General features: G+C 34.8%; 1 protein-coding gene across 2 annotated transcripts in view; it reads left to right on the forward strand.

Moving 5' to 3' along the window:
- ccnf (cyclin F) overlaps positions 1-12,948 on the forward strand; it is a 56,581-nt gene that overhangs the window by 22,237 nt on the left and 21,396 nt on the right. The window contains exons 1-6 of one of the 2 annotated variants that reach the window (XM_067422792.1): positions 5,377-5,552; positions 6,705-6,859; positions 6,941-7,047; positions 10,307-10,374; positions 10,490-10,686; positions 11,687-11,740. In XM_067422792.1, coding sequence (XP_067278893.1) covers positions 5,540-5,552; positions 6,705-6,859; positions 6,941-7,047; positions 10,307-10,374; positions 10,490-10,686; positions 11,687-11,740 — 594 coding nt within the window. In that variant the 5' untranslated portion in view covers positions 5,377-5,539. Of the gene's footprint in view, positions 1-5,376; positions 5,553-6,704; positions 6,860-6,940; positions 7,048-10,306; positions 10,375-10,489; positions 10,687-11,686; positions 11,741-12,948 lie in introns of those variants that run through there. The other variant, XM_067422799.1, reaches the window with a different exon arrangement.

The raw sequence follows: 12,948 nt of genomic DNA on the forward strand, positions 1-12,948 counted from the left end.
CTTGACCAGAGCATATTTCTGAAAGCCTGTTTAACCCAGAAATACTTCAACTCAATTATACTTATTTTTCTAGGGATTACAGAGTTCAGTAGGCTTGTGTGAATGAACCTTATGAAGAATTTTAAGTGCGCTGCTATATTTTACATTTCTTCCACTGATCTCACAAGACGAGAGCCAATAAACACTGAAAATCAACTGGAATCTTCCAGACCGCTGAGAGCCACGATTAGCCACACCTGAATTTCCAACTATAATATTGTTTCAGATTGCCATGGAAACACATCAAGTGTCAATTCAGCAATCATTTGGACCCTTTCATTCTTCAACAGGTGCAGCCACTCTAATGTAATGCTGGTCACTCTGAAAATATTCTGTGCCTTTGTATTTTAAGTGTAATTTACACTGTCAGTTGAGGATATTATCTCTGTGCCAAATCAAAAACCAACTAAAGAGAGAAAATTAATAAACAGATGGATATTAGGTATGCACTTGTATCTAAGCAAGCTTTGTATATGCCCGTAACTCAATTAAATGCGATTGTTTATATTCATTTACTTGTTGCTGTCAATAATCAAATTCTCAATGAGCAACATAGTCATCTTATTAGATTACTTGAGCTGGCTCAAATGCATACTAGTTGCTTTCTTTAACAAGATGCAAAGCTTTGTATCACTTCCATCATACATGCCACTGGTTTGTAGATTTTTGCTGCAATTTTAAATGATGCAATACATACAGTTGCAATGTATTGTCCAAATTAAAGGTGCACTATGTAAAACATTTTAAGTAAAATATGACTGAACATTGGTCTGGGGAGTCTGCTATGTATTTTCCAAGCGGCAACCTCCCTCAGTTTTTCTTTAAGCAAATACGGAAGTGACTTATAGGTGGGGTAACCGCTTTACAAAACGGACTCGAGAGGAGTGCAATAACAATCTTGTAGCAATCAGCAGGTAAGGGGCGTGTCTAATAATGATGGTGAGAAGAGCGCGCTCAGTGCAAGTCATTATTCAAAACACACACGACACACAATGGACATTAGCTGAGAACTAACATATGCTGGCTTTTGCTTGAATATGCTCGTGTTTCATGTTCGCTTGTTAGTCCATTTGCGATCGTATTGTGGTTCACTTCAGCGATGATAAATACCCGTTTATTTCCAAACCGTATGGAGCATCTAAATCTCCTCAATGTGTGTTACAAGCGTCAGCTCACAAAATGTGTCCAACAAGTAAGATACTATACTCCTAATAATTGTAAAATGCCGTTAGTTTGGTCTGTCGGGCTCATGTGCTATTGAGTTGTTCAACAGTTTGTGTTTTGTGATCACTATAACTCTAATCTTGTCATAATTGTAATTTGTTTATTAGTTAGACTGTCGTGCTCATGTACTATCGAGTTGTTCATGAGAACGGTTTGTGTTTTTGTAATGGAAGGAGTGACTTTTTCACTGAATATTCAACCTGAATTAGTAACACACAGATTCTGCCATAGTCGTTGGTGTGTGGGGCGGGGCTATCAAAATAAGGGCAAGAGCCTTTTGGGGGTAGGGGTGTGTTTTTTGTGGTGATTTGAAATATCAACAACGTTTACCAGAAAGCACTTACCCCACCTTTAAACTGCAATTCATCGACTGGCCGCTAAGGACAGACTCCAAAAGGGAGCAGAATCTCAATTGTGGTTTTGGACTATACGGCTAATTTTGCCCTTCATGACAACTGTAAGGAGGGTTTACATTATATAAAGCCTTAAAGTTCTGCATAATTAAGGGCGTGGCCACTTTGAGTGACAGGTTGATTGCCGTTTGTCTGCTGTCTGTTAGTCATTGTTAGCCAGCTCGACCCTATACTTATACTATACGCTTACTATACGCTTCAGAACGGCTCTTAAGAATCCTATGGGTGACGTCATGGACACTACGTCCATATTTTTTTACAGTCTATGGTCTATTCAACTGCACAAGAGGCGTGATCAACGAGCATAATTCAAATGACTCTGTACGTAATTGATAGCCCTTCAATCAGACCACAAGAGGCGTGATCAATGGGCAACGACCCATCCTTCTCTATCTGTTATCGTGTCAAACCCGCCAATAGCGTGCCAGGTGGATAAACCAGTCTGTGATTGGTTCCCGCAAAAGTGTAACAGAAGCAGTAGAAATGAATGTACAGGTTTTTCAGACTATGTTGCCGGGCGAAATCAAATTGTCAGCAGATCAGGCTGGGTTTACTGGGTTTAGTCTAATAATGTAATGCTTTTGAGTTGAGTTTTGATGTTATAATTCATATTCAATGTTTATATTCAACCACTTTTCAAGGCTGCTGTTTTTAAATCACTTTCATTAGAATGTCTATGGCTAAGAAGATTTCCAAAAGTCTCTAAAAGTTCCTATTCAGCTGCATGGCAGCCTTATTCATGAGTTTACAATGTTTTGTACTAGAAAACCATTGATGGTTTTGAAGAAATCACTATCATTCAGGGGAATAAAATGTTCATCAGAGGACACTCTTGACCAAGAAGAACATAAAAAGCAGACTTGAATATTCTAAAATTCATTTGATTAGACCTGTTGAGTTCTGGAAGAATGTGTTATAAAGTGATATGACCACACTGGAACTTTTTGTACACACATCAGCATTATGCCAGGCAGCCAGGGGCAAAAAAGGAAAAGCTTTTGAGCAGAAGAACACCATTTCCATGGTCAAGGCTGTCCAGTCTTGTTATTGGACTGCTTTGTTGTTTCTGGAAATGGAAATCTTGACTGTATGGCACATCTTGTATTCTTTGAAGTATCAAGCCATTTCAGCAAAGATGGTGGAATTTGAAGAAAGCAGTGTTAATGTGAAAACCAAAGATTATCCTGAAGCTTTTTCAACTGAGGAATGGGCCAAGATTGCAGTAGAGAGGTGACAGAAGCTTCTAAGCACTTATGTGCACTTACAGCGTTTATGGGAGATTATAAAGAATAAAAGATTCTCCACACATTTAGACCTTTGCGGGTTGAATAATTGTGAACACGAATGGTTAGAGCCAATGAGCCAGATTTGTACAATTCTCATTAACGTTCTCAGAATCAGTCAAATGTGTATTAATAAATAATTATTTAAATAATAATAAAATAATTTATATATTTTATAAAACTTCTTGGCAGCAAAATGTCTTGCAAGTCAAAGGAGTTGAATCATTTTGATTGCAATATGCACAAGCCTATTGATAAACAGTTAATACTGAGTAACGCATCGTATATAATCAAGCAAAAATGACATGAATTGTGACTCAAATGAATAATCATTCCATTATATGTGTGGCGTTTTCCTGCTCTTTGTCTACGCTGAAAGCCATTAATAATCACTCTGTCAGATGTGACAGGCTTTATGAAAGCTAATCGTCAGCACTTTGTGATGTTACCATGAACACACACCCCTCGTTTATGACAAAGTCTCATTGTGACCTGACATGCACCATTTTAAATTCCCTAAAAAATAAGACTTTACCCTCATTTTAAGAACCTTTTGTGCAAGGGCTGTTAAATATACTTTATGGAGCCATTAATTCCAGTCAATAAAGAACCATTTTTTAAAGAGTGGTTGAATCCTGTTTTCAGAGCAGATAGATCTGATAAACATGAGACATTTCACTTTTGAATCGAGCATTGTATTAAATGTTGTATTTGTGAAATCCTCAAACTTTAATAAGTGGCTTAAAATGTCTTGCATCATTTACTCTTTCCTCAATACTTGATTCTGATTTCTGTTGCAGCTTTGCTGACAATATTTAGTTAAAATGACTGCTGAACTGCATTGATCACTGACACTAGCAATCGATAGCTGTTAGTTTTATGTTTCTTGTATTGCTCTGCAGTCTCATTCTTCTCACGTAATAAAATATTTTAATCGATATCTCATTTTCAAAATTTTTTTTTTTTGTGGTTTGTTTTCAAAGACCCTATAATGAAAAATAAATCTACCAACATTTGAATTTATTTTATTAAATTACACATACATTTACATATGTGCTTAACAAAAACACTGTAATAAGTTATGACAGTATGTTTTTACAATGAATTCAACTTTTTTCAGTCAGTTTAATGTTGAGTTGAAATGACTTATACATTCAAGTTAGACTGATAGACTGATATATTTTAAGTCTGCCAAATGCACTGGAAATACTGCTGACTAAAGATTAAGTATATATAAATGTGCTAAATTGATTATATACTATTTAGAAGTAGCCAAAATAAAGCTTAATTATAATATTTATAGTAATGAGTTTCAAATGAAAAAATATGTTAATCGATTTGTACTACTTAGTATTAAAAGTGTATTTTAAATACATTTTGGTAGGTATATTCATCATAGGGATGAATTAAATATTATTTTTAAAATTGTTATTTTTGTCATCAGTAAGTATTCCATATATTATAACGGGGTCTTTTTAAGAATTTAAAAAATGATAAATACATGGGCTAATTTAAAAATATTTAAATTATTAATTACAATTATTTTAATATGTTAATATGTGTATTATTTAATAGATGTAGCCTAATTTATAATTATTAATATTATGATTATTATTATGATTATTATTTAATTATTGTGTGAACATTTTTAACAGCCTATGAGGGAAGTTCTATATATTATACTTTACCAGAAAAATATGTTTATTGCATTACATGCTTGTTTTGAGGGTTGTTGCTTTGATTTAATATATGAAAAATGCACGTTTCATCTAAATGATTTTGCTAATGTTCGCTAATATATATATATATATATATATATATATATATATATATATATATATATATATATATATGTATATATATATATATATATATGTGTGTATATATATATATATATATATATATATGTGTGTGTATATATATATATATATATATATATATATATATATATATATATATATATATATATGTATGTATATGTGTATATATATATATATATATATCACTATATATATATATATATATATATATATATATATATATATATATATATATATATATATATATATATATATATATACTGATGAGATACTCCATCTCCCAGAATTCACCGAGCGTTGCGCAAGCCCAGGCTTAACCACTCGTGTCCCACAGCACGGTAAGCGCGTAATTCGAAATAGCATCTTTTCAGCCAATACATCGACTGCTTTTATCCGTTCAGAAAAACGGACCAATAGCGCGTCGAGATTTACGCGGTGGCCAATCAGAACGCAGCAGCTGCCATGGTGGGCGTATCCGTCTTCTGGCCAGTGAGCTCCCAGAGTTGATGTTTAAACTGTCCGCGCAGGCGTGGCTAAGCGCTCGGGGGAGGGGCTTAATGGAAGTTGCATGGTTGGGGCTGAGGAGAGTTGTGTTTTAAAACAGTCCTACAACACTAACGTTATTAGCTAACAGGAATTCAGAAGGTTAATCAGTAAAACTGATTATATTAATATTAAGCTCTAATACGCACAGATTTAAGTATTCGGTTCACTGTTAAGCATTATCGCTGTAAACTGACTTCGCTAATCCTTCCTTGAAATGAAAGCGGGCGGTAAGTAACTAACTTAACTTACTTTAATCTCATCGAATGATTAATTTTCACATGTAAATGCGTATGTTTAAATTTCATCAATATTTATACACCTTTATCTTTCGATTATATCATAAACAGAGCTGAAGGTTTTTTTTTAATGCTCAAAAACGAGACGAAACGTTACTGATCCGTTAAGCTGCATATATGTTAACTTTCATTATTTAAATATAAATATTCTTCACATATCCATAACCGTGGTAATAAGTTTTCCTTAATACACATCAAGGTAGTATTTCCTAAACAGAGGTTAGTTATACTCTGTCCCATAACTGGTTTGTGAATAAGGAGGGAAAACTGGCTACTGGTTGTGATCATGTCAAAAATGCCGCTGCAAAGAAACAAAACTAATCGTTATTATATTAAAAGCTGTGATGTATACTTATGTTAATATATTTGTAAGCATTTAAAGGAGTTTAAACTCAAAACAGATGTAAATAATCTCTCCTGGTGACCTAATTTATATTCCGCAATGCATCATCTTAGTACACTAACATAAAAACACCAAGGTAACAGTTAATGCCATGTTTTAATGGGCTTGTACTATTGCAACGAAGTATTATTTGAAGTGTAATAAGTAAATACCATGGTATATTAATATCAAATTACCACAGTTTTACAGTTTTTATAGTAACTTACCACTCAAGTTGCTCAACCAATAAAGCGTATTGTTTTTTTTTATATATTTTAATGGTCAATTTCGACATCTATCTGACAGAGTGACCAATTTAATGCAGATATGCTTTACTAATACAGTTTAGTGCTATAAAATAACAATACTTTATGATGAATATGGATACTTGTATTGCACATCATTTACTGTAACTTAACTCAAACATTTAAGAACAGAATATTATTTGACAAAAATTTTGAAAGATTTTGGAACTAAATGTTGGTGTAGTAAATAATTATTTTAATGGTCAGACCCAGTTATTGATAATTTCAAAATGGCTAGTTATTGACTGTAGGCCAAAATAACAGTGATGAATTTCAATTTCACAAATGTTTCTTTTAAAAAGTTCTTCGCCACACACATATTGCTTTCAGTTATTTTCAAAATGCAGTGAATAAACTAATTCAGTGTTGATTAATTGTGAATTTCTTCATTTCTAGTGCTCCACTGTCGATGTGCCAAATGTTTCTCTCTGCCTGTCCGGAAGCGGGTCCGAAAGCGTGCATCTGCCGTCACGCTGCTGTCTCTTCCTGAAGAGCTGCTCCTGTATGTCCTCCAATGCCTGTCCGCTGAGGATCTCCTTGCCATCAGAGCGGTTCGTCAAGACTTACACCTTACTTATCTCTCCGTTAACAAAAAGTGGTTTTGTGATGTTGAATGTCATGTGATCCTGCAGGTTCATTCTCATCTTCGTGACATTATTGATAGTAACTCAAGTGTCTGGGCACGAGTGAGCTTCAAAGAGCGCTGGCCCGCCCCCGATACCGTGTGGCTCTTTGAGAGGTATGAAACTGAACTTTTTCACCATATTTTCAGTTGTTTGTGACTACAGATACGGATTTTAAAGGGTTTGAAGTTCTGTCATGATTTACTCACCCTCATGTTGTTCCAAACCAATAAGAATTTCTTTCATCTTCATAGCATAAATGAAGATATTTTGGTAACTTTATTTGGGGTTCAATTCTCGCTCTTAGCTAGTTTATAGCTTATTAGCGTGCACATTATTTGGGTATTGGCTTATAAAGCACTTATTAAAGGTGCGGTATTTTTGCAGTAAAATATCCAAAAACCACTAGGCTAGAGTTATATATTTTGTTTAGTATGTTATTTCCTTAACTAAGACGAGTTGACACGTACCTCTCTTACGGGTGTCAAATGACATTAGGGTAAGTAATTAATGAGAGAATTAGCATTTTTGGGTGAATTAACCCTTTAAATGGGTACTTTACTGCTTTTTTCATATTAAACTGTTATTCCCTTAACTAAGACGAGTTGAAACATACCTCTCTCGTCTCAGTGCGTGCACTTAATCTCTCTGACGCGCGGTGATGATCTGATAGCATTTAGCTTAGCACACTAAGCCCAGTTCATTCACATTCACAGAGATTAAGTCAAAGCGACCAAACACCTCCACGTTTCCCCTATTTAAATACAGTTACACGAATAGTTGAACGACCAAGTATGGTGACACAAAATTAGGGCTGCAGCTATCGATTCTTTTTGTAATCGATTAATCTACCACTTAATCGATCGATTAATCGGATAATAGTTACTTTTTCTTTATTAAAGAGCAATAAGAGACAATAAGACGGGTATCTTAAAATTAACATCTAATTTGTCTTCTTTTTAGAAAAATTAAGTTTTATTGCTGAAATTGCATACATTAATAACTGTGAAACTAAACAATTTTAATGCATACAATTGCCATATTATATTAAATAAAAATCTATTTCAAATTACTTTAAAAAGGTAAACATAGTTCAATCTAAAACTAAACCTACAACCAATAAATCTAAATAGTAGTAATATAAATAACAATAATGCCAATATAAATAATATAAATATTCTATAAATTCTATATAATATAAATATTCTAATATTCTATAAATAATATAAATAACTAAACATTGTATTTATGTTGTGCAACTTAACTTTCATGTATCAGCTTCAGCTCAGGCATGACATAAGCATTTACTGTCTTATTTACTCCTTTACTGGAGCAAAACATATTGGACAGGTTAACTTGGAATAAGAGATGTGCGGATCAGCTCTATCGTCACCGAATCAGCTGTTAGAAGCAAACCATCCACCCGCACCCGATCGTCACATATTAGCTACACTGAAGTAGGTTGCTAAACAAAACAAAAAAAATTATTTTGGCAAAATTACATTTACATAAACCAGGGTCGACAACCTATACATCACATGGAGGAATAACCGCTAGAACGTGATCAAACGCGAGATATGTTTAATTCAGATAAAGTACATCACACATGCTGATCTTTTGAGCTAATCATTCATCATTGTAACACAGCTTGCTTTAAGTTAGTAGCTATAAATATGATTAAAGTGTGATATTTAAATTACACAAATCAATGAAAGCACGCAGCTCTGAGCTCTGAAAGCACGAGCGCTGCTAATCACACACACACGCACACGCGCGCGTTACAGCTTGTTCTGATGTTTGTTGCGCCTAGTATTGAGAACATCTAATGGTGCATTTCGAAGATATTATCAAGTAGGATATATAAAGTCTCATTAAAGATTTCACACACATCACAATGACGGTGATCCATGTGCAAAGCTGCAAACTCCATCGAGTTCATGTGTTTGGAGTTGCTCGTATCTCCTCAGCTGACGCGTGAACTGCCGCAAATGAAACTTAAATGTTCAGCGTCGCATCCTGAAGCTCAACACACAGTTTTCTTCATTTAAAAACAGCGATATTAAATGATATTACCAGTGCTGATGCCCGCCCGCTCTCTCTCTCTCTCTCTCTCTATCTCTCGCATTGCGGTCTTTGATCTCGACATGAGCTGAAAACGAAAGTTAAATAACGACGCATTCATTGTGTTTTAGCGTGATATGAGAGTTCCGCGTCTTTATTAAAATCAACATATTAACGATTTCTCTCATCCACCTGCAATGTTTGGGATGTTTACGCACCTGAACCGCGGATATAACCGCAATCCGCTCATACTCCGAGTCCTTACACAAAAAATGTCTTTCTCCAATATCTGTGTGTAGTTAAATGGACTAAGCGAAGCGTCGAGGCAGATGATTTTGCCTCGAGGATTTTTTTGATTCGATTAACTCGAGTTACTCGATGAATCGTTGCAGCCCTACACAAAATAAAACGTGGCACTTTTCTAAGCGGATTAAAAAGGAGAACTATAATGTATGGCGGAGAAGCACTTCTGAGAGTACTTCGACTCGGCGCAGTAAAAAGTCCCGGCTGAAACATCCTCCCTCACGTCTCCCCCCTATTAACAGAAATGAGAGAGGGAGGGGGAGACGTGAGGAAGGATGTTTCAGCCCAGATTTTTACGCTTAGAAAAGCGTCACGTTTTATTTTATGTAATCATACTTGATCGTTCAGCTATTGGTGTAACTGTATTTAAATAGGCAAAACGTGGAGGTGTTTGGTCGCTTCTGACTTGATCTCCTGTTTGGTACCATAGTGAATAAACTGGGCTTAGTGGGCTAAGCTAAATGCTATCAGATCGTCACAGCGCGTCAGAGAGATTAAGTGCACGCACTGAGACGAGAGAGGTATGTATCAACTCATCTTAGTTAAGGAAATAACAGTTAAATATGAAAATTCTTCTTTGTGTGAGAAACAGAACAGTTTTTATATATTTTTTTTTTTACACAATATGGCGTAGAGATGTTCACGAGAGATTGTGTACACTGTACATTGACCTCACTTACCGGAAGACATGGTGTCTTAGATGTTAAAAAATATATACATTTGGGTGAACTATCCCTTTAAGGACATGTTATAGATGGATGAATTCACTCTAGAAATGATTGAATATGAATAATTTTCATGCCTAAAAAATAAATAAAAAAATCCATGACATTTCTAGGTTTTCCATAGCTCGGTTTTAATGGTAATTGTGCTTTTCAAATCACGCTATTTCCTGTTTGATGTCCATAACTCCACACTATTCATTTTCAAAATGGATTAGTGCAAGTTTTTCTTCTTGTTCTTTTAATTCATTTTCTCATTAAATTCCTTCTCATCCTCTACAATATCTAGGGCTGCGGAGAAAGGAAACTTTGAAGCTGCTGTGAAACTAGGAATTGCGTATTTGTACAATGAAGGACGTAAGTTTCTACACTCATTCACTCTTTTTGATTGATTGATTACTTTAGTTTGATTGATTGATTGATTGGTCTGACTGACTGATCAAAGCGTTAATGTTGTGTGAATGTTCATCAGCCTCGCTCAGCGAGGAAGGACGTGCCGACCTGTGCGGCCGCATGGCATCTCACTACTTCAGCCTGGCCGAGAGCCTCAGGTCTCCGCTGGCCGAGCCGTTCATCTGGCTGTTCATCCGCCCGCCGTGGTCCATGTCTGGTGGCTGCTGTAAGGCTGTGGTGTACGACCGACTCCAAGCGGAGTGTGAGACAAACCTGGTAAGTTATTCCTAGATATCCCATAATTTATTTCCTCTGCATTTCAACTCCTGGCCCAATACACAGTTTCTTTTTCATACGTTACAGTTCTTAATGCCAGTGTTAAGCGTTTCTTCTAATCAGGATCATAATCATATGTATCATATGTTGAAGAGAGAAAATAGATTTAAAGAGACCACATTCTGATTGGGAACTGAAAAAAGGTTACTGAATATTTTTATTATTTATGAATACATGTTTCTTGTAAACATGTATTTTTTATCAATATGTATTATAATAAATAAAAAATAATAATATATATATATATATATATATATATATATATATAATGCATATCATATTTATGTGATAATGCATATTATTATAATATATTTATATATAATTTTTTATAAGATAATTGCATAACACACACACTTTTATATATATATAAAATGAAATTATAAAATATTTCCAAAATAAAACTGTTCTTTTGAACTTTTTGTAAATATGAAGCATCAGATCATATTAGAATGATTTCTGAAGGATCATGTGACATATTATAAGACAAACATTTAAATATGTATATTTTTTAATTGGTACTACAATTTTCACAGTGTAATTTTGATCAAATAAATGCAGTTAGCATGAGGGACTTTCAAAAATATTTAAAAATTACACATTTAATGGTAGTATGTGTGTGTATGTATGTATGTGTATATATATATATATATATATATATATATATATATATAAATAAATAAAATGCACAATAGGTGATCAATATATATTTTTTTCTTCCATATATTTATTATTGTTTAATTTATTTAGTTGAAAAATTTAGTCTCAAAATATTGTACCTGTTGGGTTTTCTTTTCTCCACCCCCCCCCCCCCCCCCCCAATGTTGACTGGAAAATTGACCGTATTCTATGTAATTATATATATTTGTTAATTATAACGCAGATGCCATCTCGTTCTAAATGCATCCTTATGCATCCTCTTTCTTTCTTCTTGTCTTTATAGGGACGGAGAGGGACGTTACTTTACTGCTTGGCTAGAGTCCTTCAGCTGTTTGATGTGAGTTGGTTTTGTTGCTTTATGAAAGAATGGCCTTATAATCTGAGATTGATTGTGTGTGGAAACTGGAAAGATGTACAAGTCTAACAGGCTGCAAAGATGGAGTCTCATTTGTTGCATCACTGAATTGTTTATACTCAAAGACTAGTGTAAAATGGTTTACTCAGTCATTTCCAATATCCACAAGATGTTCATAGTTAGTCAAACCTAAATTTATTCAGACACGTCAACATTTTCTCACATGATTAGTTTGTTTTCCTTATATTTTAGAAAAGGGTAATAAAATATGACAAGAACTCAAGAGTTAAACTGTCATGTCAGATAACTTTGATAGAAAGGTATGTAATGGTAAAGACTAGAAGGGATATGGCGATGGACACGGGGCATTCACACGGCAATATTGCGTAATTTAAAGGATTATTTCAGCGATTTAGCATATGGCTTTGTATCAGTAGAAACCCTGGAGTATATTCGATTGATCCCGAATCCCATATAACTCTGAGATGAGAGATGTATGGATTTTATTTCCAGTGATGGGAATAATGTCATTATAGATAAACGGCGTTACTAACGGCGTTAATTTTTTCAGTAACGAGTAATCAAACGAATTACTGTTTCCCCCGTTACAATGCCGTTACCGTTTCTGAGAATAAAATGCTGCGTTACTATAATTGAGCTCACTGAAGTGGTTTACATCCGATCAGACGCGCTCTGTCAGTGGACCTGCAGCTGTGTGTGTGTATGAGACATAGCCTACATGCACGCGTGTATGCGACCAGCGATCAGGAGTCATAGCAACATCATGTCCAATGACTTCAATGGTAGCTTTCGCAAACTGGAAGTATAAGCACTTCTTTTCCCTCTTTGAGGTGAAAGGTAAGAATGTTTATGTAACATGCAACTTATGCCCAGGAAGAAAGAGTCTCTCCACGTCGGTGAACGCAAAGGATAAAGTGAGCTCCGCTACCAGATTAGACAGAGTCACGACATTAAATCATCCAAAACTAGGTTTTTCTCGTGAGAAAGTGAGTGAGCCCGCCATACAAACAAGACTTGAGAGCATTTCTTGTTAAGCTGTTTACTTTCGTGAGGAAGAAAATACTTCAAGCAGGCTACAGTATGTTTACCAGTTGTGTGACAGTTTTAGAATTTGAATGTGCACTACAAAGAGTCTATGTAAATGAGGCTAATATATTTATTAGGGGTTC

The sequence above is a fragment of the Pseudorasbora parva genome, chromosome 2 (genome assembly GCF_024679245.1).
Source record: "Pseudorasbora parva isolate DD20220531a chromosome 2, ASM2467924v1, whole genome shotgun sequence".
NCBI classification, from domain to species: Eukaryota; Metazoa; Chordata; class Actinopteri; order Cypriniformes; family Gobionidae; genus Pseudorasbora; species Pseudorasbora parva.